A 23,616-nucleotide genomic window follows, 5' to 3' on the forward strand; every position below is an offset into this window, starting at 1 on the left:
CCCCCACCCCATCTATCAGACGAGACTCTGTACTCTACACCCAAGGGTGTGGCCAGAATCGTCCAGGCCTCTGTATAATGGGACTGTTCAACCTTCACCAAACAAACAGCTTAAATACAGTGCCTCACGGGTTGCTAGCACAGCCGGCTTTGACGGTGCCTCGACTGCTCCCCTAGCTGTCCGGCCAGAGATGCCTCTGAGGTGCCAAGCTGACTGCTGACCTCCAGAGGCCTCTGCCTTGGAGGTTGGTCTGGGCACAAAACTCCTCAAATACCTCCCCGCTATCCCCATCTGTTTCAAGCGCCCACTTCTTTTTTTTTCGGCTGCATGGCTTGTGGGATCTTGGTTCCCCAAACAGGGATCTAACCCAGGCCCCCCGGCCAGCAATGGGAGTGCCGGGTCTTAAGCACTGGACCACCAGGGAATTCCCTCAGCCACTTTCTTTTTCCTAATGAAATGTTTTTTTTTTTAATTTTGGCTGAGTTGGGTCTTCATTGCTGCGCACAGGCAGGCTTTCTTTAGTCGCATTGAGCATGGGCTACTCTTCGTTGTGGTGCGCCGATGTCTCAGCTTGGTGGCTTTTGCTGTGGAGCAAGGGCTCTAGGTGCACAGGCTTCAGTAGTTGTGACCCTGGGCCAGGGGTCAAACCTGTGTCCCCTGCGTCGGCAGGCGGATTCTTAACCACTGCGCCATCAGGGACGTCCCCCTCAGCCACGTTCTTGATCTGCTTCCACGTCAGCTCTCACCTGTCACCTGGCTGTGTCCCTCCGCCCATCCCCCCATGCCACTCACACAGGAAGGTGAGGATGAGTCTGGAGAGGTACGCGAAGCTGGATTATGATGGCCCTGGAAGCCACACAGTGGGGTCTGACACCAAAAACATTTGTATCATTTTGTGTACTAAGCACTTTCAGCCAGACCTGTTACCAATGATATGACCAACGCATTTGCCGAACATCATCTTCACTTGCCAGGTGAATAAACACACCAAAGGCCAGAACAGCCCCACGACCCGAGGCGCTGACACCTCTACTTGCAAACTCACAACTCTCTCCGAAAACAAAGCGCCAGAGTCATTTGAGATGAGTTCATATAGAATATATTTCACTCTTTCAAAAATAAAACTTTCAGCATAGCTAACATCTATACACACTACAAAAATAAACATCTCCGTATAAATAATTTATGTGGTGAGAGGTGGGCACGGATACAGAGAGCCTACCCAGGAGTCAGCAAGCAGTGGGGGACCAGGACCGGCAATGGGTGCTAGAGGATCCCTGGGACGTGGTCTGCTGGGGGCAGCAGTGTGGGGTGGGAAGGGGGACAGGGCTGCACTGCAGCCTGACGCGCTCCCTGGCTTCTGCCCCACCCGGACACAGGCACAGGCACAGAGGACCCGGGTGTGCAGCGCTGCTCACCGCCTAGAGGGTGGTGGTTTTGTGTGGATCTCAGGGAGGTCTGTGGTGGCCAGGTCAGAAGAGGGGATAGAGGCAGGCAGGCAGGCAGCAGCAGCAGGGCTCCCCAGGGGTCCACCCTGCGTTCAGCAAACCACCCGCAGCGTCCCAGTGGCTTCATGTGGCCCGAACAGGGTCTCCATGCTTCAGCGGCTCTTTCATCCGGTGGCTGGACATGGTCCCCTAGAACTGAGGTTGCTGGAGCCACTGGCAGCTGGTGTGGCAGCAGGGGACCAAGTAGGCTCCTCAGAGGCTGGGTGGACGTAGGCACCAGGCAGTGGGGGTGGGTGGAGGGCCACAGTCATGGAGGTAGTCACTCTGGCGAAGCTTTGGGGCAAGGTGGGGGGTACCCCCCACCTGAGCCCTCCTCCTCGTGCAGCTGAGGGGCTCAGGACCTCTGGGCTCTCCTTGTACATCTGTACCACCTGGGGGGAGACACCAGCTCCAGTGAGCCCAGGGGCAACTGGGGACTCAGCCTCCTTCAGCACCTCCCTGGTTGGGAGGCTGGGGTCTTTGGCAGCTTCCAGCAGGATACGAGAGCTGACAAGGGACAGGATGTCGAGGCCTGGGGCAAACCCTGCACCTAAACAGCTAAGGTGGGGCCCATGAAGAAGTCAGGAGGGCTGAGGGGTAGGGACATGCTGTCTGGGCAAAGGGGGAGGCTGTCACCTTCAGCTGGTGGTACTTCACGGGGAGGGGCCCCTGTGAGTTGAGCCCTGTCTGCTGGCCGCGGAGGGCATTGTGCCCTGGCTCTGTCCCACCCCGTCCCCTGGGCTGGGAGCAGAAGGAAGGTGTGGTCACCTCTGGTGGGGGGCCCAGGATGGACAGCAGCACAGGCAGCAGCACGAGCCCATGCAGGAGGCCCAGGAGTGTGAGCACTGTCAACACCACGAAGAAGCACCTGGGGGTGTGTGTGGGTGGTCAGCCTGCGCAGGTCCTCCGGCCAGCGCAGGCCAGCCCTGCCTCCTCGCCCGAGCCCTCCCCTACCTTACAATGAAGTCAAAGTTGGAGCCAGCAAGCATAAGCAGACCCAGCAGTGTGGAGACGGCCCCATCGGTCACTGGGGCCAATGTGCGCTCTAGGGCTCGGGCAGCCCGCAGGTTCCGGCAACCCTGGGCGGTCAGGAAGCCCTAGGGGAATAAAGGGGTCCTGGAGCTGCTCCTCGGCCCACCGTGCCCAGCTCATCTGTGTCGCCAGGGCTCACCCATGCCTTGGCCCACAGAAGGCCAGGTGAACCGAGTCCCTGGGAACTGCCCAGGACGCAAGCGCGCGTCCATGTAGGTAACACTGTATAGAGGAGTGAGACATAGGGATGTCTAGAATAGGTTGGCAGACTACAGTCTGTCCCATTTTTTTTTGTAAATAAAGTTTTGTTGAAACACAGCAGCACCCATTCATGCACATATTATTCGTGGCTGCTTTGGTGCGACACTGGCAGAGCTGCCAGAGACTGTATGGCCTGCCAAGCCTCAAATATTTACTAGCTGGTAAACAGAAAAAGTTTGCCGACCCCTGGTCTAGAAGGATGGACACCGAAAGCGATAACTTACTTCTCAGGGTGGCATTTCAGTGGATTTCTAATTCTTTCTTGGTACTTTCCAGCATGCTGACTTTTTTTGTCCCCTAAGGGGTATATATTATTCTTATAAGCAGAAAAATAATGCAGCTTTTATGGGGGAAGAAAGAAGGGGGCTGTTTGTGGGGTCTGGCCAGGTTTGTGCTAGAGCGTCCAGCTGGTGCACGCCCCCACCCCAGCCCCACTCCTCCCCCGCCAGAGACCACGAAGCTGCGGGAGAGGCCTGCCTGCCTCTGTGCGAATAGCTCTGTCTCGGTGGGATCTCGCCATCCAGCTACCACCCCATTTCTCTGATCCTCTTCATGGTAAATCCATCCAAAAGAACGGCTGGTTCCCATTTTCTCACCTTCCATTCTGTCCCTCCTCTCTACTGAAATCGCTTATTTATTTGTTTGTTTACTTGTTTACTGTTTATCTCTACACTCTAGAATAAGCTCCTTGAAAGTAAAACCTGTCTGTATTGCTCTTATCTCCCCAGTTCTTTAATAGTAGCTAGCACACAGTAGGTGTTTGACCAATATTTGTTGAATACCGAATCAGCCGACCCGCCCCTCCCCTAGTGCCTGTGCTCACCAGAGCCACGTGGACCGTGAACTCAACACCGATGCCTACAGAGGCCACAAGGATCACCACGGGGATGGCGCTCAGCTTGATGCCCAGGAAACCCATGATGCCAAAGAGCTCCATGGTCAACATCGCCAGGACCAGCACCTGGGGAGGGCAGGGCTCACCCAGGGCTCCTGGGCAGGGCAGGGGGGAAGCTGTGGGTCTCTCCAGCCCCAGCCCTGCAAGGACTCACTATGAGGGCAGCCGTCCAGGGGTTGAGCAGCAGCAGGGCACAGACGAGGAAAGTGCACACCAGCAGGATGCAGACCGCCAGCAGGAAGCAGCGCCGCAGGCCCAGGTACTGCTCCCAGAAGAGGAAGGGGGAGCCGCTGGGGTAGGCGCGCACCCCAGCCTGGCCTGCCTCGGCACACGCTGCCCGGGCCCCCTCGATGGCCTCCACGAAGTCTGCAGTCTTCTGGAGGCCGTGCAGTAGAAAGGGGAACTGGGCAAACTCCAGGGGCTGGGCTGCTGGGACTGTGAAGGGGAGGGGGCGGAGGGAGAGGGGGGGCGGCCGGTGAGCACAGGGAGCACTGGGCAGGGGCTTAGGGTAGGGCCTGTGTGGGCCCAGGCCTGGGCTCTTCGGGCTCCCCGGGACTCACTGCGAAGGTTCTCCCCGGTGGTGTCATACTTGTCATGCAGCCACTCGGGAGGTGGGGGGTAGAAGTTGGCCTGTGAGGCTGCCAGACCCAGGGGGTCGCTGCTCACCCACATGGTCAGCCCCATGTAGAAGAGCTCAGGTGGAATCAGCCCCTCCTTGTCCACCAGCTTCCTTGTGGTCAGCTGCAGAGGGAGAGAGGGCTGAAGGCAGGGCGCATAGAGCCTGGAGCCCCTCCATCCCAACCCTTCCAGTGCTCTCCCAACCTGGCTGAAATCCAGCGGCTCCTGGGCATCCCCAGTCTGAATGAGCAGCTTGTAGGCCAGGGCCCCATCCTCAGAGCCATTGCGGTATGAGTGGTGGGTGATGCGTCCAGAAGCCCAGTCCTGGTCAAATGCAGCCTGGATTCCTGGGAGAATAGGGTGGGGTCCGGTTGGCCTGGGGCTCTGGGAGCTCCTGCCGGCCGCAGCCCTCCTTGCAGGTCTCCTCGCCTCTCACCCTGTAGCCAGTTGCGGTAATAGTGCAGCCAGGTGCGGGGTGCCTGCGTGGCCGGTGGGGGCAGCACGGCCTTGAGAGAACTGAAGCGCTGGTGCAGATCAAAGAGGGCACGTTGGGAGTGGGCGTAGTCAAAACCACCCTGAGTCACTACGGCCACCTCGTACAGAGAGAAGTACCTGAGCTGGGCGCTCAGGAAGGCATGCTCCTTGGTGCCCCGAGGCACCACATCTGTCAAGGCCAGCCCATCCTGTACCAAGGTCGCTCCATAGAGGCTCAGGCCCAGAAGAGCCCCGAACAGTACCAGCACCATGACCTGTGGGAAATGGCAACTAAGCTGGAGGTGCAAGGATACCCCTGGGCCCTTGGATGCTGGGCTAAGCCCTCTTCCTTTCTTGGGGCCCAGAGACACCTAAGAAGCCTCTGCCCTGTCCCACCTTGACCTGCCCGGGGCCTGGAGGCTCACCTTGGTGCGGGATTGGAGCAGCAAGGGTGCAAACTGAGAGCGGGCGAAATGGGCAAGATTCCAGTGGGCACAGGGCAGGGATTTGCAGGCTGCCTTCGGCCTTGTCCCCTCCTCCTGGCCTAGAAGGTCCCGCGTGGACCCTCCTGGGCTGAAGAGCTCAGAGCCCAGTGGGTCAGGAGGCGGGGGCACCAGGTGCGCCTGGGGAGGCAGGATGGTGACCACACGCTGGCTGCTGGCTTCACAGTGGGCAAAGGCTTGGACTGTGGCGGTCAGGTGAGCAATGCCCACTGGTACGGTCCTGTCCCCCAGCTCCTGAGGCAGAATCTGAATCACCCGAGCAGAGCAGGGGCTGGAAGAGGCAGAGAGAGGGGTGATGGGTCTGTGCCTGGAAATGCTGCTGAGGGGACAGGACAGGATGGGGCCAAGGAAGGACGGCCTGGTGGGGTAGAGGTACCTAGAGAAGCAACAGAGCACATCAAGGCGCTGGCAGTGGCGCCGGTGAAGGTCCAGGCTGAGGACTGCTGGGAAGACAAGCATCACAGCTGCAAAGTTGCAGCTAACCACTACGGCCGCCTGCGGGGTGGACAGGAGGGCACAAAGCCTGGATGAAGCCTGCCCCAGCTCCATGCCCACCCTGAGCCCGGGCCCCATGTGTGAGGCCTCACCTGCAAGGAGAAGGCCCGCAGCGCAGGGATGGGAACTAGGGCGGCCATGAAGAAGGCGACCATGTTGTTGATGGATGTGAGTGCGACGCTGGTGCCTGTGCGCTGCAGACACTCACCTGTGCGCTCCTGCCAGGACACGGCAGAGTGAACGGTGGCGGGGGGGACAGGAACCACAGAGCGGCTAACATTTATCGCACTGTTCTAAGCACTCAATGACCTCACTGACCCTCACAAGAACCCTTATGACACAAGCACTATTATTACCCTCGTTTACAGATGAGGAAACAAGGCACACGTGTCATTACCAGCCCACGCTCACTCAAACCAAGAGGCCCTGAGCCCCTATGCAGCAGCGCCTCAGAGGAGCCCAGGCCTCACCTGGAGAGGGGTGCCAGGTGGAGCCTCTGTGAAGGCATGTGCCAGCAGGAATATGTCATCCACGCCGATGCCCAGTGCCAAGAAGGGCAGCACCTGGAGGGGCACAGGGCGGGCAGCTGGAGGAGCTGAGCAGCCTGGGCCGCTGGTCCCCAAGTCCGCCCCACAGTCTTGGTGTACCTGGGTAGTGGCAGCGTTGAAAGCGATGCCAAGCAGAGCGCAGAGCCCGAGGCCCGAGGCCACCGCCAGGGCCACCAGCAGCACCCCGGCGAGGCCCACGGCACCCTGGGACTGGGCACAGTCCCACCGCAGCATTGTCACGCAGGCGTAGGCCAGCTGTGGGGAGAGAGGGTAGTCTCGGATAGGGGCTCCCAGGTGGGCGCCGGGTGGGGGGCGGCAAGGCGCCAGGAGGACCCACCATGAGCAGGTAGCCGCCCACCACACGGGCAGCGCTGACTTCAGAGAAGGCGTGCAGGATGTCATCCAGGGTGGTGGAGGAGAAGGCGTGGATCTGCTGGGACGCGTTCTCAGGCAGGGCCTCCTGGGCCAGCTGGAGAGGCAGGGCGGTGTGAGGGGCGGGAGCGGGCAGCGGCCTCAGGGCACTGCGCTCCCCGGCCCCACGCTGACCTGCACGAAGCGCCGCTGCCAGGCCTGCAGCACCGTGCTGGCCTGCTCCTCGCTCCAGCCGATGTCGTGTGTCTGGTAGTCGCCCCGGAAGTGCTCATAGAGCTGGCGGGGACTCATCAGCAGGAAGGTGCTCTGCAGGGCCTCTGCCCTGGTGGGGGTACAGGAGAAGCAGGGGTCAGAGCTGGTCTGAACACCCAGGAGGGGGTGTGCAAGGGGCTTTGGCCAGAGTTGCCTGGCATCAGGGTGTGGCTCCCCATACCTGGGGTGCCCTTGCCAACTCCCAGGGGAGGCCCTACCTCAGCAGCTGTCCTTGGGGGTCTCTGGCCATGCCTCCCAGTAGCAGCTCCTCCTGCCAGTGCATGAACTTGTGGGAGAAGCCGTGGCAGCCCCCGCTCAACTCCTGAGCCACAATGGGAGCCTGGAGGGGGACAGGGGAGGAGCCCATTTCTCAAGGCTCTGGTTGTGGATAACCGGGTGCCTCTGGACTGGTACCTCCAGGAACCACGCTTGCCACGGCGCTCTGGGCGCCTGGAGCGTAGATAACTATTCTGCTGAGCCTCCCGCCTACTCTGTAAGGGAACAGCGAGTGTCCTGCAGAGAGGAGGCCACAAGAGGGAGCAGAGGCCTAGAAACAGGCTGCTAGGAGGAGCTGGCATAACTTTGGTGGTTTTGGAAAAAAGTCCACGTTCACAGGGCCACACAGACACTCAGGAAACTAAGTATGATACTCATGCTTACCTAATGTGTCCTGTTTCCCTGTACACGTGTATTTTGATGAAGTCCAGCCTCTCTGGGCTTAGAAAAGGACAAAAGGATTCCTATGCCACTTGAGGGTCCCTTAGGAGAGCTGAATAGGAATGGAACCCTCTAGGCATCTAGCTCAGTGGGGGCAGGGTAACAACGTGCAGGAAATGCTGGGCAGAACACAGACTGCTCTCTCCTAGAAGAGGGGAGCACATGAGAGGAAAGGGAAGGAAAATAACCTTTCCCTGGCAGACCTGGCTGGAACCCACCTGCCTGCTGTGATGGTTAGGGGCACTAGGTGGGCAGTGGAGGTCGTCAGGGTGCAGACAGGGCCGCCCCACGTAGGCCTGGCCCACCTGTGCCTTGTCTAGCAGCTCCCGGAAGCCCTCAAGGGAGGCAAAGGGGCCCAGCTCCTCCAGCAGCTGCTCTGGATCCAGGTTGGTCCACTGGATGTCGGGGCGGCCCCTGCAGCAGAGAGCCCATCATTGGTGAGGATCAAGGACCAACGTCCACCCTCCAACTGCTGCAATGGGACCCTTGCGGTATCCTAGCTGCTCATCTGTCCCTCTGTGTGGAGGGTGGGCAAGGCTTAGCCCCGCAGGCTGCTGCAGTGAGCTGTGGATGGATACAGGGGCTGAGATGAACCTCAAGACAAACGGTGCTTACAATGAAAAGGCCCAGAGAAGCCGCATTGCATTCCTTCCCAAACCGGCTACCCTTGGCATACAGGCACCTGCTTATAACAGGTTTTCTTTCTGGCCTGGACCACAGCTGAGCTGACACCTAGCTAACTCTCCCTGGCAAAATCTCTTTCTGGGGGTCTTTTTTCTCCTTTGTTCAGTTCTTACAGATCTCTGTGTTTTATTTTGTCTAACTCAGACAGGCTTGCCTTTCCTTTGGAGGTGAGGAGGAGGGGGATGTGGAGGGAGCCCTGAGGCTGCCCTGCGAGGTAACGAGGCCGGGGGAGCTTTTGATCCTGTCTTTACTCCCACCCCTCCTTTCTGCTGGGGAAGCGCTGGCAGGGCTGAAGCAGGGCCCCGGGAGCAGCGGTGGCAGCACTCACGGCAAGTAGGCAGTGCCCCCTTGGAGTTTGGCTCCTTCCCAGAAGCAGTCGAGGGGGGTGAGGATCACGCACGGAAACAGCTTCTCAATCATCTGCCAGGGACATCCCAGGCCACGTCAGCCCTGCCCCTGGGCTCTTCCCTCCGTGACCTTTGTAGGACGCCCTCCGCGATGCCCCGACCGCCTGACGTTTAAGCTCCCCCCTCCCCCACCCTGGTCTCTCCAAGCCCTGCCCTGGTGCAGAAAAGGCTCCACCTCTACCTGGTCTCAGAGAGCAGCTCAGGATACTCACCCGCTCAATCATTCCATTTTCGATTAGGGGAACTCCTGACTTGTAGCAGATTTTGTTCAGATCCCAGGACCTGCAATAGCCAGGGGCACAGGACTTCAGCAGAGCGGCGTCCCTGCTCCAGCACCTCTCACCCCCAGCTGCTCAGGGGCTCAGCCAGACTCACTTTCCATAGAGTGACACTTGCACTTTACTGGCAGTGAGGGCTGCTTGGAGGTGGAGGCCAAGTGCCTCAGGCGTGAGGACGTTCTCCCCCTCCTGGCGCGGGGTCTGTATCAACGTCTGGGAGCTGTACGCAGCCTCCTCTCCCAGCTTCTCCTTGGTGTACTGCAGCTCCTGGCTCACTCGGCTGCCCGCTGCCAGAGCAGAGAGAGAAAGCTGGGGGGAAAGAGCCTCCGTGGATCAGGGCTCCGGGGGACGTGGGACCCTAACCCATGGAGGCCTCCCAGGACCAGTGGGAGAAACTTCTCCCTGGTGGCCACGCAGACTCCCCAGACTCCTGGCCCTCTGCTTGGAATCTGGAGTGAAGAGGCCCAGCTCTGTGTGGCTCTGTGGAATTCTTGTGCGATCTAAGGTTTAAGCATGAACCCGGCTGCCTGGGTTTAGGGCAAATAACTTAAAAATGAGAGATCAACATGAGCTAGGCCAGGGTGGGGTTCTGGGAGTGTCCTGGAAAGGAAGCCCTCACTCAGTCTCTCTCTACTCTGGTGGGGAGGACAAGGAGGGACAAAGGGGCCAGTGGGGAGGCTGCCATTGGAGGGTCTCCCAACAGAATGGGTCTAGCGCTGGGGCTGTTTCCTAGTTCAGGCTGTCCCAGGCAGCGGTTTATAACCGTACGCCTTTCTGCAAACTGCTCTGCAAAGGGGCGGGTGCCTGGCAATAACGGCTCTGTGGTGGCACAGGTGAGGGGGAGGGTCAGTGTGGTGCTGCCAATATACTGCTTCCACTCATGGAAACACGCGTGGACCCTGGCAGAGGTGACATCAAAGTGCGCCTGGGGAAGAAAAGCCCTTTCCCCAGTCTCTGTCCAGACAAGGGGGAATCCCAGCGCCAGGCCTGCCTTCATCTCCTTGATCAAGTCATTACACTGGCCATGGAGGCCAGCTGTGTGCCTGGGGTCTGGGGAGGCAGGGGTGCCGTGAGGGATGCTATCACCTGACTATGGTTTGGGGGAGGCCAGGGCCAAACCACCCCAGAGGCTTTGTGGACCTGACCTGGTCTGAGACCCATAATCTTGCTTCCACCCACCTGGGGCCTCTTCCTGTAGGTCACGGCCACCTCTGGGGCCCAGTGGACCTCTTCTCCAAGACTCCAGCCCCCAATCTGGAGGTCATGATGCTCCCTAATCTCTTTTTCAAACCCACGCAATCCCCTCACTCACGCAAGTAACCCTCCATCACAGATTCACCCATATGCTCACATCCCCCCACATCCTCACAAGTCACATTCCTGGCCTTCCCCCATAATAGTCTCACACAGCCATCCTGCCTTCTCCGCTGTCAATTCCACCTACCCTTTTTCTTCCTTTCCTGACTCCCCACTCCTTCTGCAGGCCTGCACGGCAGTGTTTATAATTCACCAGGCTTGGGCCAGAGCCACCACAAGGAGGGACAGGAGGGGAGTTTGCTGAGGAGAAGGAGGCACGGGAGAAAGAAGGAACCCAGACAGAGCTAATAAGAAAGCAAGAGAAAGAGACACGCACAATTTAAACTACAGCATCAAGGGAATTCCCTGGTGGTCCAGTGGTTAGGACTCTGAGCTCTCACTGCCAAGGGTGAGGGTTCGATCCCTGGTCAGGGAACTAAGATCCCCTCAAGACATGCGGCGTGACCAAAAGATTTTTAAAAATAAAGTAAAGCAATAAAGAGAATAAGGAATCCTCAGAGAAAATGAGGAAGAGCAAAAGATAAGTCTTGGCTGAAAACAATGACGACAGATATGAGGACAGAGGAACTGGGATATACTGTGCAGGCGAGAAGAGATGGCGGTGGGGCGGAGGGGACGACAAAGGCTCTGGACAGACCTGGCTTGGGGTCTTGGCTCTGATTCTTGGTCTGTGCTTGCGGTAAATCATTTAGTCTCTCTGACCCTCAACGTCCTCATCTGTGAAATGGAGGCAATGCCTACTTTGGTAGAATTAGAATCAATGTGGACAAAGTACTTAGGAAGTGGTCCAGCACTCAGTAGGTACAGATATGGAGTTATTATTCAATAGCTACTGCAAGAGAAATGATGTGACGGAAAAATGAGAAAGAACTGGAGGGAAAAAGAGACTGTGAGTGGGGAAGAAGTAGGGGGAACAGGGGAAGGAGACATCAAAATCATCACATTTGTTACAAACTTTACAAAGGGAAGATATAACTGCTTAGCCACCTAAGCAGGGACTGGCTTGGTCAGATTTAGATGCACCACAGGAGGGCAGTGTGGAGGCAGATTTGAAGGTGAGGGGGAAAGATCAGCCACTTAACAGACCTAGATTTCCTGGGCTATCCTGTGAAAGGCCTAGTGATTCAGGGCAGCTGGGCCCCTCCCCAGCCCTTAGGAGGTGAAATTTGATTAGCCTACGAGGTCAATCACAGTAATTCCACCATCTTTGCCAAGTGAAGGATTTAGGCATAGGATGCTACGCAGTTCTCACCAAAATAGAACCAAATGGGAAGTGGGTGGGGGTGGGTGGTGGGGAGGGGTAAGTGGTAAATTTTTCCTCACTTTCAAAAAGGGATGCAAGACAGGGATGACTTCCCTTTTCTGCCACTGCAGCAGCCACCTTGGGAGAAGGAGGTGATAAGCCTGAGGACAATATGCAGAAGAAGGCACAGGAGAAAGAAAGAATCTGGGTCCTTGCTGATGTCCTTAGGTTGCTGAATTAGCCATCTTGGGACTTTTCTACTGTTTACTGCTAGACTTCTTGTTGGGGGGTAATAAATCAGTCCTCTTCTTCTTTCCTCCCTCCTTCCCTTTCTCTCTTTCATGTGGCTAAAAGCACTCTAAATGCTACAATCCGGAGTGTACTGCCAGGCCTCAACTAGAGCAACAGCCACAAGGGTGGAAAGGAGGGATCTGAGAGAGGTTGAGAAGGGAGAATTTAAATTGTTTAATGACCAGTTAAGTGAGCAAGAAGAACTGAAGCTGACTCTCAAGGTTTCAGCCTTGGGTATCTGAGTGAGCAGTGGTTCCACCAGTTGATGTGTGGCTGTCCCCTGCCTTCTAGATAGAAGGACTGTTCCTTATCTTCAGAGACAGCTCCAATTTCAAACCATCTCTATCACTGCTCCTGTAAGTACTAGTTGAGCTACATGTTGTGATTCTCCTCTCCTCTCTCCTTTCCCTCTCTCTTTCTTTCTTCTTTTTTTTTTGTCTGCACCACCCGACTTCCAGGATCTTAGTTCCCTGACCAGAGATTGAACCTGGGCCCTTGGCAGTGAGAGCACAGAGTCCTAACCACTGGACCACCAGGGAATTCCCTATGGTTTTTATTTTAGAGACTTCATCTCTGAGTCCTTCCTCTTTAATATTGATCAGGAAGAAGTCACATTCCAAATCTCACCATGGCAAAGCTGGATAGTCCAGAACTCTGATAGCTAATGTCTTGCATCTTTCTTTGCTTTCTGTATTAAAACAGTAAAGGAATGGAGAATATTTTTCAGTCCTGATTGCCTATGGCATTGCTGGAAGAAACCTCAACTACAGATGTACAGAGAAAAGATCAGGTCAGGATCCCTGCTTTTACCTCACCCCTAGCCCCAGCTAATACAGGGCAGAGTGATATTCTGAAAAAAAGGAAAAAGACCTAGGAATTGATAACCACCTTCATATCACCTTCCCACAGACAGCAGCAAAATCCAGTGGGATCTAGTCTGTCCTGTGCTGGAGTGTAGGAGAAAGGATGAGGAAACATGGAGGTTCAAGTAGTGTTTAGATTGGGAAGATCTGGGGAATGGAGAAGGAAGAAGGGGTGGGAGACAGCCTCTATTGTGGCAGGAAATCCAAGAGTCATTTGGGACCACCCAGGCAGCAGTGATGTGTGTGCACATGTTTGTCTTGGGGCTGGGGGCAGGCAGGCAGGCACAGAGAAACATCTGCTCCAGACCCCAGGGCTGGCCTAGAGTGTGTGTATATATGTGAGAGTCTGCATAGGGCTGGGGGCCTGGGTGGGATGGGCTGTGGGAGCCCAACAGGCAGGCAGGCTCCAAGAAACATCTGCTCTGGATCCTAGGGCTTGCCAGCATTTAAAATAACTCAGGGGTGTGAGAGTCTAACCTCGGCCCTGCCTTTGGGTGTGGGCCAGGGATGGGGGAGGTCTGGGCGAGCCCACGAATGCAAATTTCCCAGGAAAGAACAGAGGGGAGTTTGACTCTGTTAGAGGGTTGCCATACCAGGCCCAGGAAAGGACAGTTACGTCACAACTATTAATAAGAAATCATTTTAATCTAATACTTCCATTAGGAAGTGAAGATTTGGTTCCATCTGACTCTGCTGTTGCCTCAAAGTGCAGATTCTGTGCTGCTTTTCCACTAAATGGTTGCTGGGGGCTTCGGTGTATGGGACTTCTCCCTGGAGGCCTGCCACATGACTTACTGTTTCCCCAGCCTTCTGGTTCTAACTTTTCTGATTCTCCTAGTCAGATGCGATCTCTCCCTGCCTTCTCTTACACCATATAATTATTTTCTGCTTTGTATTATATTGTATATTATATCCCAGCATATATTTTACTTTCCTTGCTACTGAAAAATGGGTCTTGTTGCAGTTGCCTTTACAAACACTGTAATGCAGTCAAATACATTAAAAAAGATCGCCAATAAATGCTAAATGAACACACACACTCCCAGATAACTATTCCATATACCTAGTCATAGGGTTCCAGCATCTGCAGATGTCCATTTATGGATGTGAGAGGGAGCAGTGCTCTCAGATGCCCAGGCTCTGGCAGGCAGGTACCCCCTCCAGACCCAGAGCAAAGCCCACTAGAACTCAGTAGCCAGCTGCACACCCTATTCTCACCACACCCAAGCAGCTATAGCCAGTGTCCACAACTCACCTTCCACCCAGAGCTGTTCTAGGTCTGTCTCAATGATGGCCACGCGGAGACCCAGTGCTAGGGCCCCAAAAGCCAACAGTCCCAGGAAGAGCACTTTGCCACAGTGTCTCTGGATCCCGCAGCCCAGAGTGAAGAGCAGGCCTTGGACGTAAGCACGAAGCCAGAGTGGAGCCTTCAGACTCCCAGCTAGGATCTGGGATGGAAAGAGAAGGGTCATCCAGGCGTTACTGCAACAACGCATGAAACCCTTCCCTTTTCTCCTTATTACATACACCCTCTACCAACATCTAGCTTCTTGGTTTCTGAATGCGAGACAGGGATGAACTAAATAGACACAGGCTCAAACCTGGAAAAAGTTTAACTCCATTCCCTGCCTCCCACCCAATATACACCTGAGGAAGGCACAGATTCGTTTTTTGAGATAGGATACATACACACACCTGTTCTCAGGTCGATAGAGGTGGACATAGACACACACACTCACCGGGCAGATGCCGAGGAGACACGGACAGACAGACACACACACAGCTTTCCCGGGTGGGCAAAAACATGGCACTCAGAGACATCACACCTTTAAGAGTGACAGACCTGGGGTCTCGAGACCCGGTCCCTTCTTCCGGCTTCCCGTCCACTCACCTGGGGTGCTGCAGATCGAGCTGGGGGTGTGTAGCCCGGGAGCAGCTCCCCGAGAGGTGGCGGCCGAGCCATGCTGGCGGGGATGGGGGCCATGGGCGCCCCCAACCCGCGTTATCTGGGAGCCCCCATAGGCGGGCCTGGTCCCGCGTACCCCGGGGCTCCGCGTCGGAATTCAGTGGGGCCGCTTAGGCGCGGGTACCGGAGTGCAGTGGCGTCTGTGAGCCGGAGGAGTGCAGAGCGGGGCGGGCCCGGGGCGCGGAGCCGCGGCGTGGAGCGGAGTGGGTCCCGCGTGAAGGAACAACTACCGGCCCGCGACGCCCGGCGCGGCTCGAGGTGGCGACCGCACTGCGGGAGAGGCGTCTGTGGTCCAAGAAAAAGGGAGCGGGCCGGGGCTACGCCCTCCCATTGGCTGAGTTGCTCGCAAATTACCCGGAGCCGCGCTGCCGGATCCGCTGCTGGGCAACGGCGCCGCGGGGGGCGGGGCAGGAGACCACCCAGGCAGGGCCACCCCTCTCCTTGCTTAACCGCCCGCCCGCGCGCCAGGCCCTCGCGGAGGAGAAGGGAGGGCGAACCCGGGGAGGGGATGCGTTGGCCAAATGTAAGTCAGGAGAGACCAATGCTGAGAAAAGGTATCTGCTGGCCGACCCAGCCAAGACCCAAAGACTTCTTTTCACAATTGTTGCCTCCATTCTCTCCCCCTTCAGTCCACTCTCTCCACTGAGGCCAGAGTCATCTCTCTAAAATGCACATCTGAGGATAGCGCCAAAACACAAAGCCCAACTGGAGCACAGGGCCCTGAAGGATCTAATCAAAACCTTCTCTCCCATAGTTCCTTCACGCCCACCCAACGTTCCTGCCAGCTCTGCAGAGCCACATGTAATTTCCTAAAGCTACCATGTTATTCCATGTATTTCTGCCTTTGTACATGCTGTGGCCCTTTTGTTTTGGCAGACCACCTTCAAAACTGAACATGACAGGGACTTCCCTGGTGGCGCAGTGGTTAAGAATCCACCTTCCAATGTAGGGACATGGGTTCGAGCCCTTGGCCAGGAAGATCCCACATGCTGTGGAGCAACTATGCCCATGTGCCACAACTACTGAGCCTGAGTGCCACAACTACTGAAGCCCACGCACCTAGAGCCCATGCTCTGCAACAAGAAGCCACTGCAATGAGAAGCTGGAGCACCGCAACGAAGAGGATCCCCTGCTCCCCACAACTAGAGAAAGCCCGCACACAGCAGTGAACACCCAACACAGCCAATAAATAAATAAATAAAATAAATAAATTTATTAAAAACAAAAACTGAACATGAGGGAATTCCCTGGCTGTACAGTGGTTAGGGCTCCGCCCTTTCACTGGCGAAGGCCCTGGAGGGGGATCGAAGATCCTGCCAGCTGTGCAGTGTGGCCTGAAAAAAAAACTCAAAAAACAAAACCAAAACTGAACATGAATCTATCATCTGCCGTTGAAGCTTTCCTTGATCCACACCACCTTTCTAACAGATAGCTGCTTCTTTCTTTGTGCTCCTTGTAACACTCAATTTGTATATTTATTATTGCATTTGATACAACTTATGTACTTGAAAGTCTGCCTCCCTCACTAGACAATAAGTAGGTGCTCAATAATTGTTGAGTGAGTCATTTGGAAGTTTTAGAAACCAGTCTTGGAAATGACTTCGAAACAGGGAATAGTCTCTTTATTAAACTTTCATCAACTATCTGGCTTCTGAGTGTGTTTCTGCAAGTTCCTGACTGATTAACCCTGAGTGGCAGAGGAGGGTAAAATCAATATACGAGCATGTACAGTTTGGGAAAGAGAAAAAGAAACTCTAGTAAACTCATTACTCCAACACAACTACTATTATCTCTGACCAATTTCTTGGTCAATTCTTCCAGACTTGTTTATGATTACATCATAAACATTTCATGCTCCTACACAGCCTTTGTATCAAACATTTGGAGAATGTCCTTAGGACCCAATTCCCAGAAGTGGGGGTGTTGGGTCAAAAAGTATGAATATTTTTATGGCTCTTGCTACACACTGCCAAGCTGTTTTTTGAAAAGTTGTGTCAATTAACATCATCCCTGGAGATCTCTCCTCAGTTCTGGAGAAAGGGGAACTTCAGGCCGAGGTGGTGGACTCCTAGCGTGTTTGCCACTTCCATTTGTCCATTAATCCAGCCAAATGCCTTGGAGGAACTAATACATGTGTGATGCCGTTGGCCAAGTAGTGACTGCACAGTAAAAGTAGCATATACGCATAGCATTTTGTTCCTCCCTGTCATAGAGAAGAGGGTCCTGTTGTGGATGAAGAAAGTGAACCCTCAAGCAATTCTCTAGAAATAGAAATAGCCTCTAAACTAGGCCCCTAGATTGCTCTTGTGGCTACAGCAAGAGATGTATGGGTGTGGCTGGGTGTCATCAGGACTGGAAGTAGAGAGGCTTTGCTATAAGTAGTTCTTGAGACCTCCTTCCTTCTTGCTAATTTACAGACATAAGGTCCATGGAGAAACAGATTGCTAATCACCTGGGCCTTGGGACTCTGTTTCCACAGCAGGCCCACCATTGCTAACAACTGTGGTGAAGTCCAGCACTTCTATGGATGCTTTCAGGGCAGGGCCTGACTGCTGAGAAAACCTCCTGCCTTGTAAAGTCCAAAGACCAGGGTGGGAGAAATTGGCCTGCAGTTCCAATAATTCTAACCCAGGGCCTTGTGCCCTCTGGTTGCTCTGACTTCCAAAGCGACCTTTCTTCTCCCCAACAAAGTGAGTTCCTAAGTACAGCTCAGCTCAGTTAGTCTGAGCTAGAGCCACAGACCTCAGGGAAAAAGGGAAGAAGCTCCTCTCTTCTCTCTATAAGCAGCCTGCTTCAACTATGGAATAGCCTGGTTCACAGTCACTTCCACTGAACCTGGGCATGTATCTTGGGTCCAAACCAGAGAAAGTTTCCAAGGAATAAAAAAAAGAGGAAAGCAATCATTCATTATCACCAAGGAGTAAATCTAACCACTGATTAATGAGACAGATATTCCTTAACGTCTCTTATGGAGCCACCCCTTTGCTAAACTCTGGGGTTGTAGGGTACCTGATTTTTAGAAGTTCATAGCCTAAGAGGGAGCACAGAGACCACAGGGGAAACCACTGTGAGCCGGAATACTCAGGGAGGTTTCCAGAAATGAGAACTGGATGGGAGAGGTGGGAGGCTGACAGAATCTAAAAGGAGAAGACATGGTTCAAGGTCTGGATCTTTCATTTACTGGCTATGAGATCTTGGGCAAGTCACATACTCTCTGATATTGCCCTAAGGATTAAATGAGATAATATATATGGCTGAGGAAAATGCCAGGAAAAGTGAGGCAACACACACACACACACACACACACACACACACACACACACACACAGTGTTTGGAAAGTTATCAGCCTAGCTTCAGGGTGGGGTCCATGAGGGGGGAGCCAGGGTAGGCCTTCTTTCCCTGGCATTCCCCACGCAACTCACTCACCATGCTTTGGGCAGGCTTCTGTTATCTGGGCCAGGCAAAGTCAAGGACTCTGAGATGTGGAGGAGGGAAGCAGATGCCCCAGCAGCCACCCATTATGTTTAGGAGACAAGCCTGGGAATGTATGCCCCTTCCCTCTAGGCAGATTTCTGCGAATAGCACCTGTCAAATCTCTAGTGCCAGAGGCTACAACCAGAGATCAGAGAATGGCCTATAAGAATCAAAGCAGAATTTCCCCATTTATCCATGGCGGAAAAGCCCCTGATGCAATTCTTCTGGGTGGTGGCAGATGGCTCAGGTTGAGGACAGGTCATCCTGACCTATAGTAGAATGTGTTCTCCGGCTCAGCCTCATTCTATCCCTGTCAGTTCCATCACAGCTCAGCTTTCTAGACCTCCTGTCTGGGTGGTCCTTCCCACACCCCTCTCCCCCTTCCTCAAACACATTTAACTATTTAGAAAGCAGCATACAAAGACCTGGCTTATGTACCTCTTTAGGGGTAGGGATGCCTGTGGATTAAAAAATAATAATAAAAAAAGGATACTCTGCAATTCTCTGGAAATAGAAACAGCTTCTAAACTAAGCTGTGCAGACCCCTAGATCGCTCCTGGGATCCAGCTAAAGAGAGTTTTCCTTCACACTTTCCACTGCAGACGGGAGTGAACTAGCAAGAGTAATGTGGTGAAGAACTGGGAAGAAGTTCAGCCTCTGGCCTTGGGAAAATGCTTGGAGGGCAGTCTTGGCAGTTAGTCCCCTTACAGGCTCAGGGAGCTCTTACTGGCAGGTGGGGAGAGGTGTTACTGGGGGAGGGTTCTTGGAGCAGTAGCCATCAAATTGTGTCTGATCTGGCAAGCTCCCAGAACACTGTTCCTCAATACCTCCCCAGAGTCCTCCTTGATTTGGCATTAAAGGCCCTCTTTCTCTCTCCTCCACTTTCCTCATGCAGCATCACTGGGAGAGGCAGGGCAGATTCTGTCAATTCTTTTGCCTGCCTGGCTCTTCTGGCTTCTGTCCCACGGAGAGGTAGCTGGCCAGTGGATATTCAGCTGCTCAAACCTCTGTGGATGCTGCCAAAAGGAAACAAAAACTGTCGCTGCCTTCTGGCAGACAAATAGAGCAAAGAGAAATCAAAGCGTCTTGGGCACTCGGCCAGTTCTGGAGTTGTTGGAGACAACAGCAGCAATATCCTGAGCTGGGGGCTGCTCCCAGCTGGGACCCAAACTCAGCAAGGCCTTCCCACGGGGGACCCTTACCTTGTGTTTTCCCCAGCTCCTTCCTTTCCTTGGAGCAGGAGCTGCTCATGGACTTGTGCAAGGGAAGGCAGAGGAGAGGTCTTCCTTCTGCTTTACTGTCAAGGGTTCCAAGGGCTCAGTGGGGAAGATCGGAAAGGGATATGAGAAGGCTCTGGGACAGTTTAATCAATCCCTTCTCTTCCCCTACCCCACCGTGCCTCCAAACCTACCCACCTCTATCCCCTTTCTGCAGTCAAGGAGCAGTCTTTTGGCCTCTTGGGCCACCCAGACCCCAAGGGTCAGAAAGCTCTGAGAGGGGACAAAAGCTGAGAATAGGAAGGGCCCTTAAAAGTCACCCAGTCCAACTTTTCCATTTTGCAGATGTGGAAACTCAGGGACAGAGGAGAGACTGATTTGGCCAAAGACAAACAACATTCAAGAGGGCAGGTCTTCTTCCATCCAGGCCAAAACTATCTCCAGCATCATCGGAGCCCCACAAATTTAATTTCAGTTCCAAAGGGGATCATCTTGGTCACCACCACAGCTCTTTACTCCCAACTCCGCTGCAGTCCTATCGATTTCAACCACTCTGCTGGGCCATTTCAGCTCCTGCCTGATTTGGACAAACTTTCAGGAACCTTGTCCTGACCAGTGGGAGGAATGTGGAGCTCTAGAGCAACCACGAAGGCTGGCGGAGGTGGAGATCCCCCAGGGTAGGAATGCTCATCTAGTTTCTCACAAGTTCAATAAAAGCAACTAAGATTCAGGCAAGATCACTCAATGAACTAGAGAGACTTCAGATTTTTGAAGCAATGCAGAAACCAGTATTTCAAATCATTCTTTATAATTACTGCCACCCACAGTGAGTACATCAAGAGAAACCTTTACTTTGATAATTCTAGGAGGTGAAATCTCACCCCAGGAACCACTTTCATCTTCCACCAAACACCTGCAGGTTGTAAAAGCAGTGTAGGGAGCGGCAAGAGTGGAGTACATGTGTCTGGGAGTGGGGGGTGGGGTGGGGGGGGCGGGAAAGGCAAGGTGGAGAGGGCTCCAGAAGAGCTGTGAGTGTTGAAGTCTCATTTCTCAATTATCTGAAGCAGGAGACTCTGTATATCAGAATATAAAGGAGTGCAGCTGGAGAAGAGTCAGAAAGAATTTCAAACGATGATATACGTTCCTGGCTCTTCGTTACCAGGTTGGGCAGATCTGGCAGACCTCACTAAGAGGAGATGAGGAGGTGTCTGGCTTCTCTCAAACCGTGGCTTTCTTCTATTGTTCTTGCCTCCACTAAAACCTGTGGGGATAGGCTTGTTGGCTAGGCATGGGCTGCCTCCTGCTTGCTTTAAGGGTCTCCAAGGTATAATAGTTGAGCTGGGGAAACTGCCCAGAGACTGGGAGGACAGGAAGTAAATGGCAGGGGTTAGAGGGTGAGGCTGGGGGTGGTGTGCTGGCAGGGGCCAGGAATCTGTGTGGTAGGTATGGGAGCAGAGTAGTAAGTCCTGGGCTGAGGTTCAGGGGCCAGGCTGCCCAAACTGGCAGCTGTAGAGGGAGCATCATATGCAGATGTGGCAATGGCAGCAGCTAGGCCTATGGGTCTAGGAAGCCTGATTAGCGTCAGGGACTGAAGTACCCCCAGGTCCTTTCAGGTGGGAGATGCTTTTAAAGACTAGGCTGGGCCGGCCAGTTGGAAAGTAGCTCTTCTAGGAGCTTCATCACTGGACAGCTGCTGCCCCTGCCTGATAACCTCGGTGTACAAGAGCAAGGCCATTGCCTCCTATCCTGTTCTACACGCTGGCTCCATATGGTCTCTACAACATGAACACACACGGTGTATCCCTGGAGTCCACTTGATGTGGAGCTTGGGACTATGCCATAAGTCTCCAACATGGCTTTGGGAGCCCTTCTTTTATTGGGAAATAAATACAGAGTCAAACAGGTGGGCCCGCCAACATCTGCAGTTCTGGGGGCCAAGAGGAAGGAGTCTGACTTGCTCGGAACTCAGATCTCCATGAGCTGGTCACTCCCCACGATCACCTCGTTCACTCGTTTGGCTATAAAAGAAAAAGAAAAGACTGTTTAAGAACTGGCAGCAAAAGATGTCATTTCAAACCCAATTACTTCTAATTCTGTGTTCATAAACATTTATTCCTCTCCTACGTGGCTCTGTTCTTTAGAGCTCTCAGGAATACTTGCCGAGAGGACTCTGGAAGAGACAGCATCTTCCCACATAGGAGGAGGGGACTGACTCTTCTCTACACCTGGCTTTCAGGAGACTTCACTTGGGAGGGGAACCAGAACTGAGTCTTAAAGGATGAATAGAGTTTTTCAGGCAGTATAATAAGGGGCAGGCATTCCAGGCTGTTAGAACCACATGAGCAAAGACAAAGGTATAAGAAAGAGGGATGTGAAAAACTGTGGTGTGGCTGAGGATAGGGAGTGGGGGAAAAGAATGAGAAGAAGAGAGACTTAAATAGTTAAATGAAGATATTCAAAGGAGAAAGGGAGATGCCTCATATGTCATATGTAAATAACACCACATACTAGATAGGGTTATTGTGAGGATTCAACGAGTTAAAGAATCATGGAGTGTTTGATAAATAGTGGTCATTATTTCTGTAAAGTTCAAACCTATAAGGCCCTCTATGACCTGACCCTTGCCTACCTCTCCAGCTTTATCTTCCATCATTCTCCATTTGTACCTGGAAGCCATATTATTTTATAGCTCTAGACTTTAGTACATGCTGTTCCCTCTGCCTTGAATGCCTTTCCTCCCCTTCCTACTCACCCTAAATGCCCTAACCAAGCACCTCCACTATGTGATGCCTTCCCTTCTGAACTGTCCATTTCCTGCTTTGTGAAAACACTCTACCTAATGTGTATCTCTATCTCTACTTCACTGAAAGAATCTGGAGAGCAGGGGCAGTGGAATTTTGATCATACCCCAGTGTCTAGCACAGCTACTGGCACAGGAAAGATTTCAGAGGTCTGGGGTAATGACAAGGATAGGGCATGGTTATGTAAGTGGAGAGCTAAAGTTGCAAGAAAGTGAAGGGTGGTAGAATACAAGAAGGTCAGGGAATGGTGAAACTGAGGGGCTGGATGGTTCATCGATAAATACGTTTAAGTTGTCCAAGATATTTGGAAAAAGAGAGGGAGGAAAGGGGAAGACTGTGAACCCTCAATATATTTAGGGGAGTGTATTGGGCACTGACCAATGATGGGGTGAAAGGTAAGAAGAGGGTTAGCTTTCAAGGCGTAAGAGCTACAGGAAGGAGGCAGTGAACCCATGGTCTGGAAGGGGCAGGAGAAACCAGGAGCATGCTGTCTTCTTCTTCCCTGGAGGTATGAGGCAGCTGTAGGAGGCAGGAGGGCTTTCAGTCTTTTATTGGCTCAGACAGAAAAGGCTGACCACCTGGCTGAAAATGGGTTCTTTCTGGGTTAGGTTGGCCTCTAAAGGTCCAACACCTTTCTTGCCACACTTGGGGGCTTGACTGTGACCCTGACAGGTGAGGCAGAAACTCTGACTTTCCTGAGGCTCTACTTTAGCCTCAGAAGGGTCTGGTGCAACAAAATGAAAATCGTTGATGATGGAACCAAGTTTGACAGTAAGAGATGTTTTGGTCTGTTCATACAGCCTACTTCTGCTCTGCCAGTAGAAAAGGGGTTTCTGACTGAAGATTTGGAGACTTTGAGATTTCAGACATGTTTTCTGTTCTACCCACCTTTCCAGCTTTGTTTCTTGCTACATCTCCCTTATACACTATATCATAGATTTTGCAAATGATTTTCAGCTCCCGACATATCAGATTGCTTTTTGCCTTCAAGTGCTTGCTTACATGGTTCCCCTTTGCTTGAGAGATTCTTCCCTTTTGTATATTTGGTAAATAGCCAACAATTCTAAGATTGAGCCTAAATTCCTTTCTTTGAGATGGTGTTTCTGATCCCTGTGCCAAGAACTGACCACTTTCTCTCTTCTGTCCTTGATTAACCCCGACAATCTTCTAGCATCATATCGGTGACACTTCACTGTGCTTACTTCTTTACTCATCTGTGTCTCTATAATAGACTGTGAGCAGCTGGGCAGCAAGAGGTGAGCCTTACGCATCTTTACACTCTTAGCCTCCCAGAGCTTAGAATACAGTAGATAGCAACTGCTGAAGGTGAGTGTGTTTTGGGGGTTATGTGAGGGTACAGAAGTAGGAAAAGGAGCATTACAGAGGAGAAGGCCTCCAATCCCCTTATCAGAGAGAGTAT

At 53.4% G+C, this 23,616-nt stretch overlaps 2 protein-coding genes across 4 annotated transcripts in view; both read right to left on the minus strand.

Moving 5' to 3' along the window:
- Positions 1 to 1,142: 1,142 nt before the first annotated feature.
- On the minus strand, positions 1,143 to 14,721 carry PTCH2 (patched 2). Its single transcript, XM_057742456.1, has 22 exons — positions 14,629 to 14,721; positions 13,993 to 14,185; positions 9,121 to 9,310; positions 8,958 to 9,027; positions 8,667 to 8,758; positions 7,873 to 8,068; positions 7,156 to 7,277; positions 6,860 to 7,007; positions 6,651 to 6,782; positions 6,413 to 6,568; positions 6,236 to 6,328; positions 5,858 to 5,983; positions 5,647 to 5,765; positions 5,193 to 5,541; positions 4,730 to 5,042; positions 4,498 to 4,640; positions 4,236 to 4,416; positions 3,830 to 4,110; positions 3,604 to 3,741; positions 2,442 to 2,584; positions 2,256 to 2,355; positions 1,143 to 1,879 (listed from the first exon to the last, which is right to left on the minus strand). Exons 1-22 carry the CDS (start codon positions 14,719 to 14,721, stop codon positions 1,613 to 1,615), a joined length of 3,645 nt encoding a protein of 1,214 aa, XP_057598439.1. The 3' UTR covers positions 1,143 to 1,612.
- Positions 14,722 to 21,190: 6,469 nt separating this feature from the next.
- EIF2B3 (eukaryotic translation initiation factor 2B subunit gamma) overlaps positions 21,191 to 23,616 on the minus strand; it is a 142,729-nt gene continuing 140,303 nt past the window's right edge. For all 3 annotated transcript variants that reach the window (XM_057708806.1, XM_057708797.1, XM_057708817.1), the window contains one exon: positions 21,191 to 21,413. In XM_057708806.1, coding sequence (XP_057564789.1) covers positions 21,380 to 21,413 — 34 coding nt within the window. In that variant the 3' untranslated portion in view covers positions 21,191 to 21,379. The remainder of the gene's footprint in view (positions 21,414 to 23,616) is intronic.

This window comes from Hippopotamus amphibius, chromosome 1, assembly GCF_030028045.1.
Source record: "Hippopotamus amphibius kiboko isolate mHipAmp2 chromosome 1, mHipAmp2.hap2, whole genome shotgun sequence".
In the NCBI taxonomy this organism is placed as follows: domain Eukaryota; kingdom Metazoa; phylum Chordata; class Mammalia; order Artiodactyla; family Hippopotamidae; genus Hippopotamus; species Hippopotamus amphibius.

Excerpts from the sequence above, each read along its gene's own strand:
- PTCH2 (XM_057742456.1), bottom strand. The coding sequence starts at position 14,721 with ATGGCCCCCATCCCCGCCAGCATGGCTCGGCCGCCACCTCTCGGGGAG. Across the intron at positions 6,783-6,859 it reads GGCAGCGGCGCTTCGTGCAG|CTGGCCCAGGAGGCCCTGCC; the intron begins GTCAGCGTGGGG and ends CTGCCTCTCCAG. Across the intron at positions 4,641-4,729 it reads TTACCGCAACTGGCTACAGG|GAATCCAGGCTGCATTTGAC; the intron begins GTGAGAGGCGAG and ends CTATTCTCCCAG.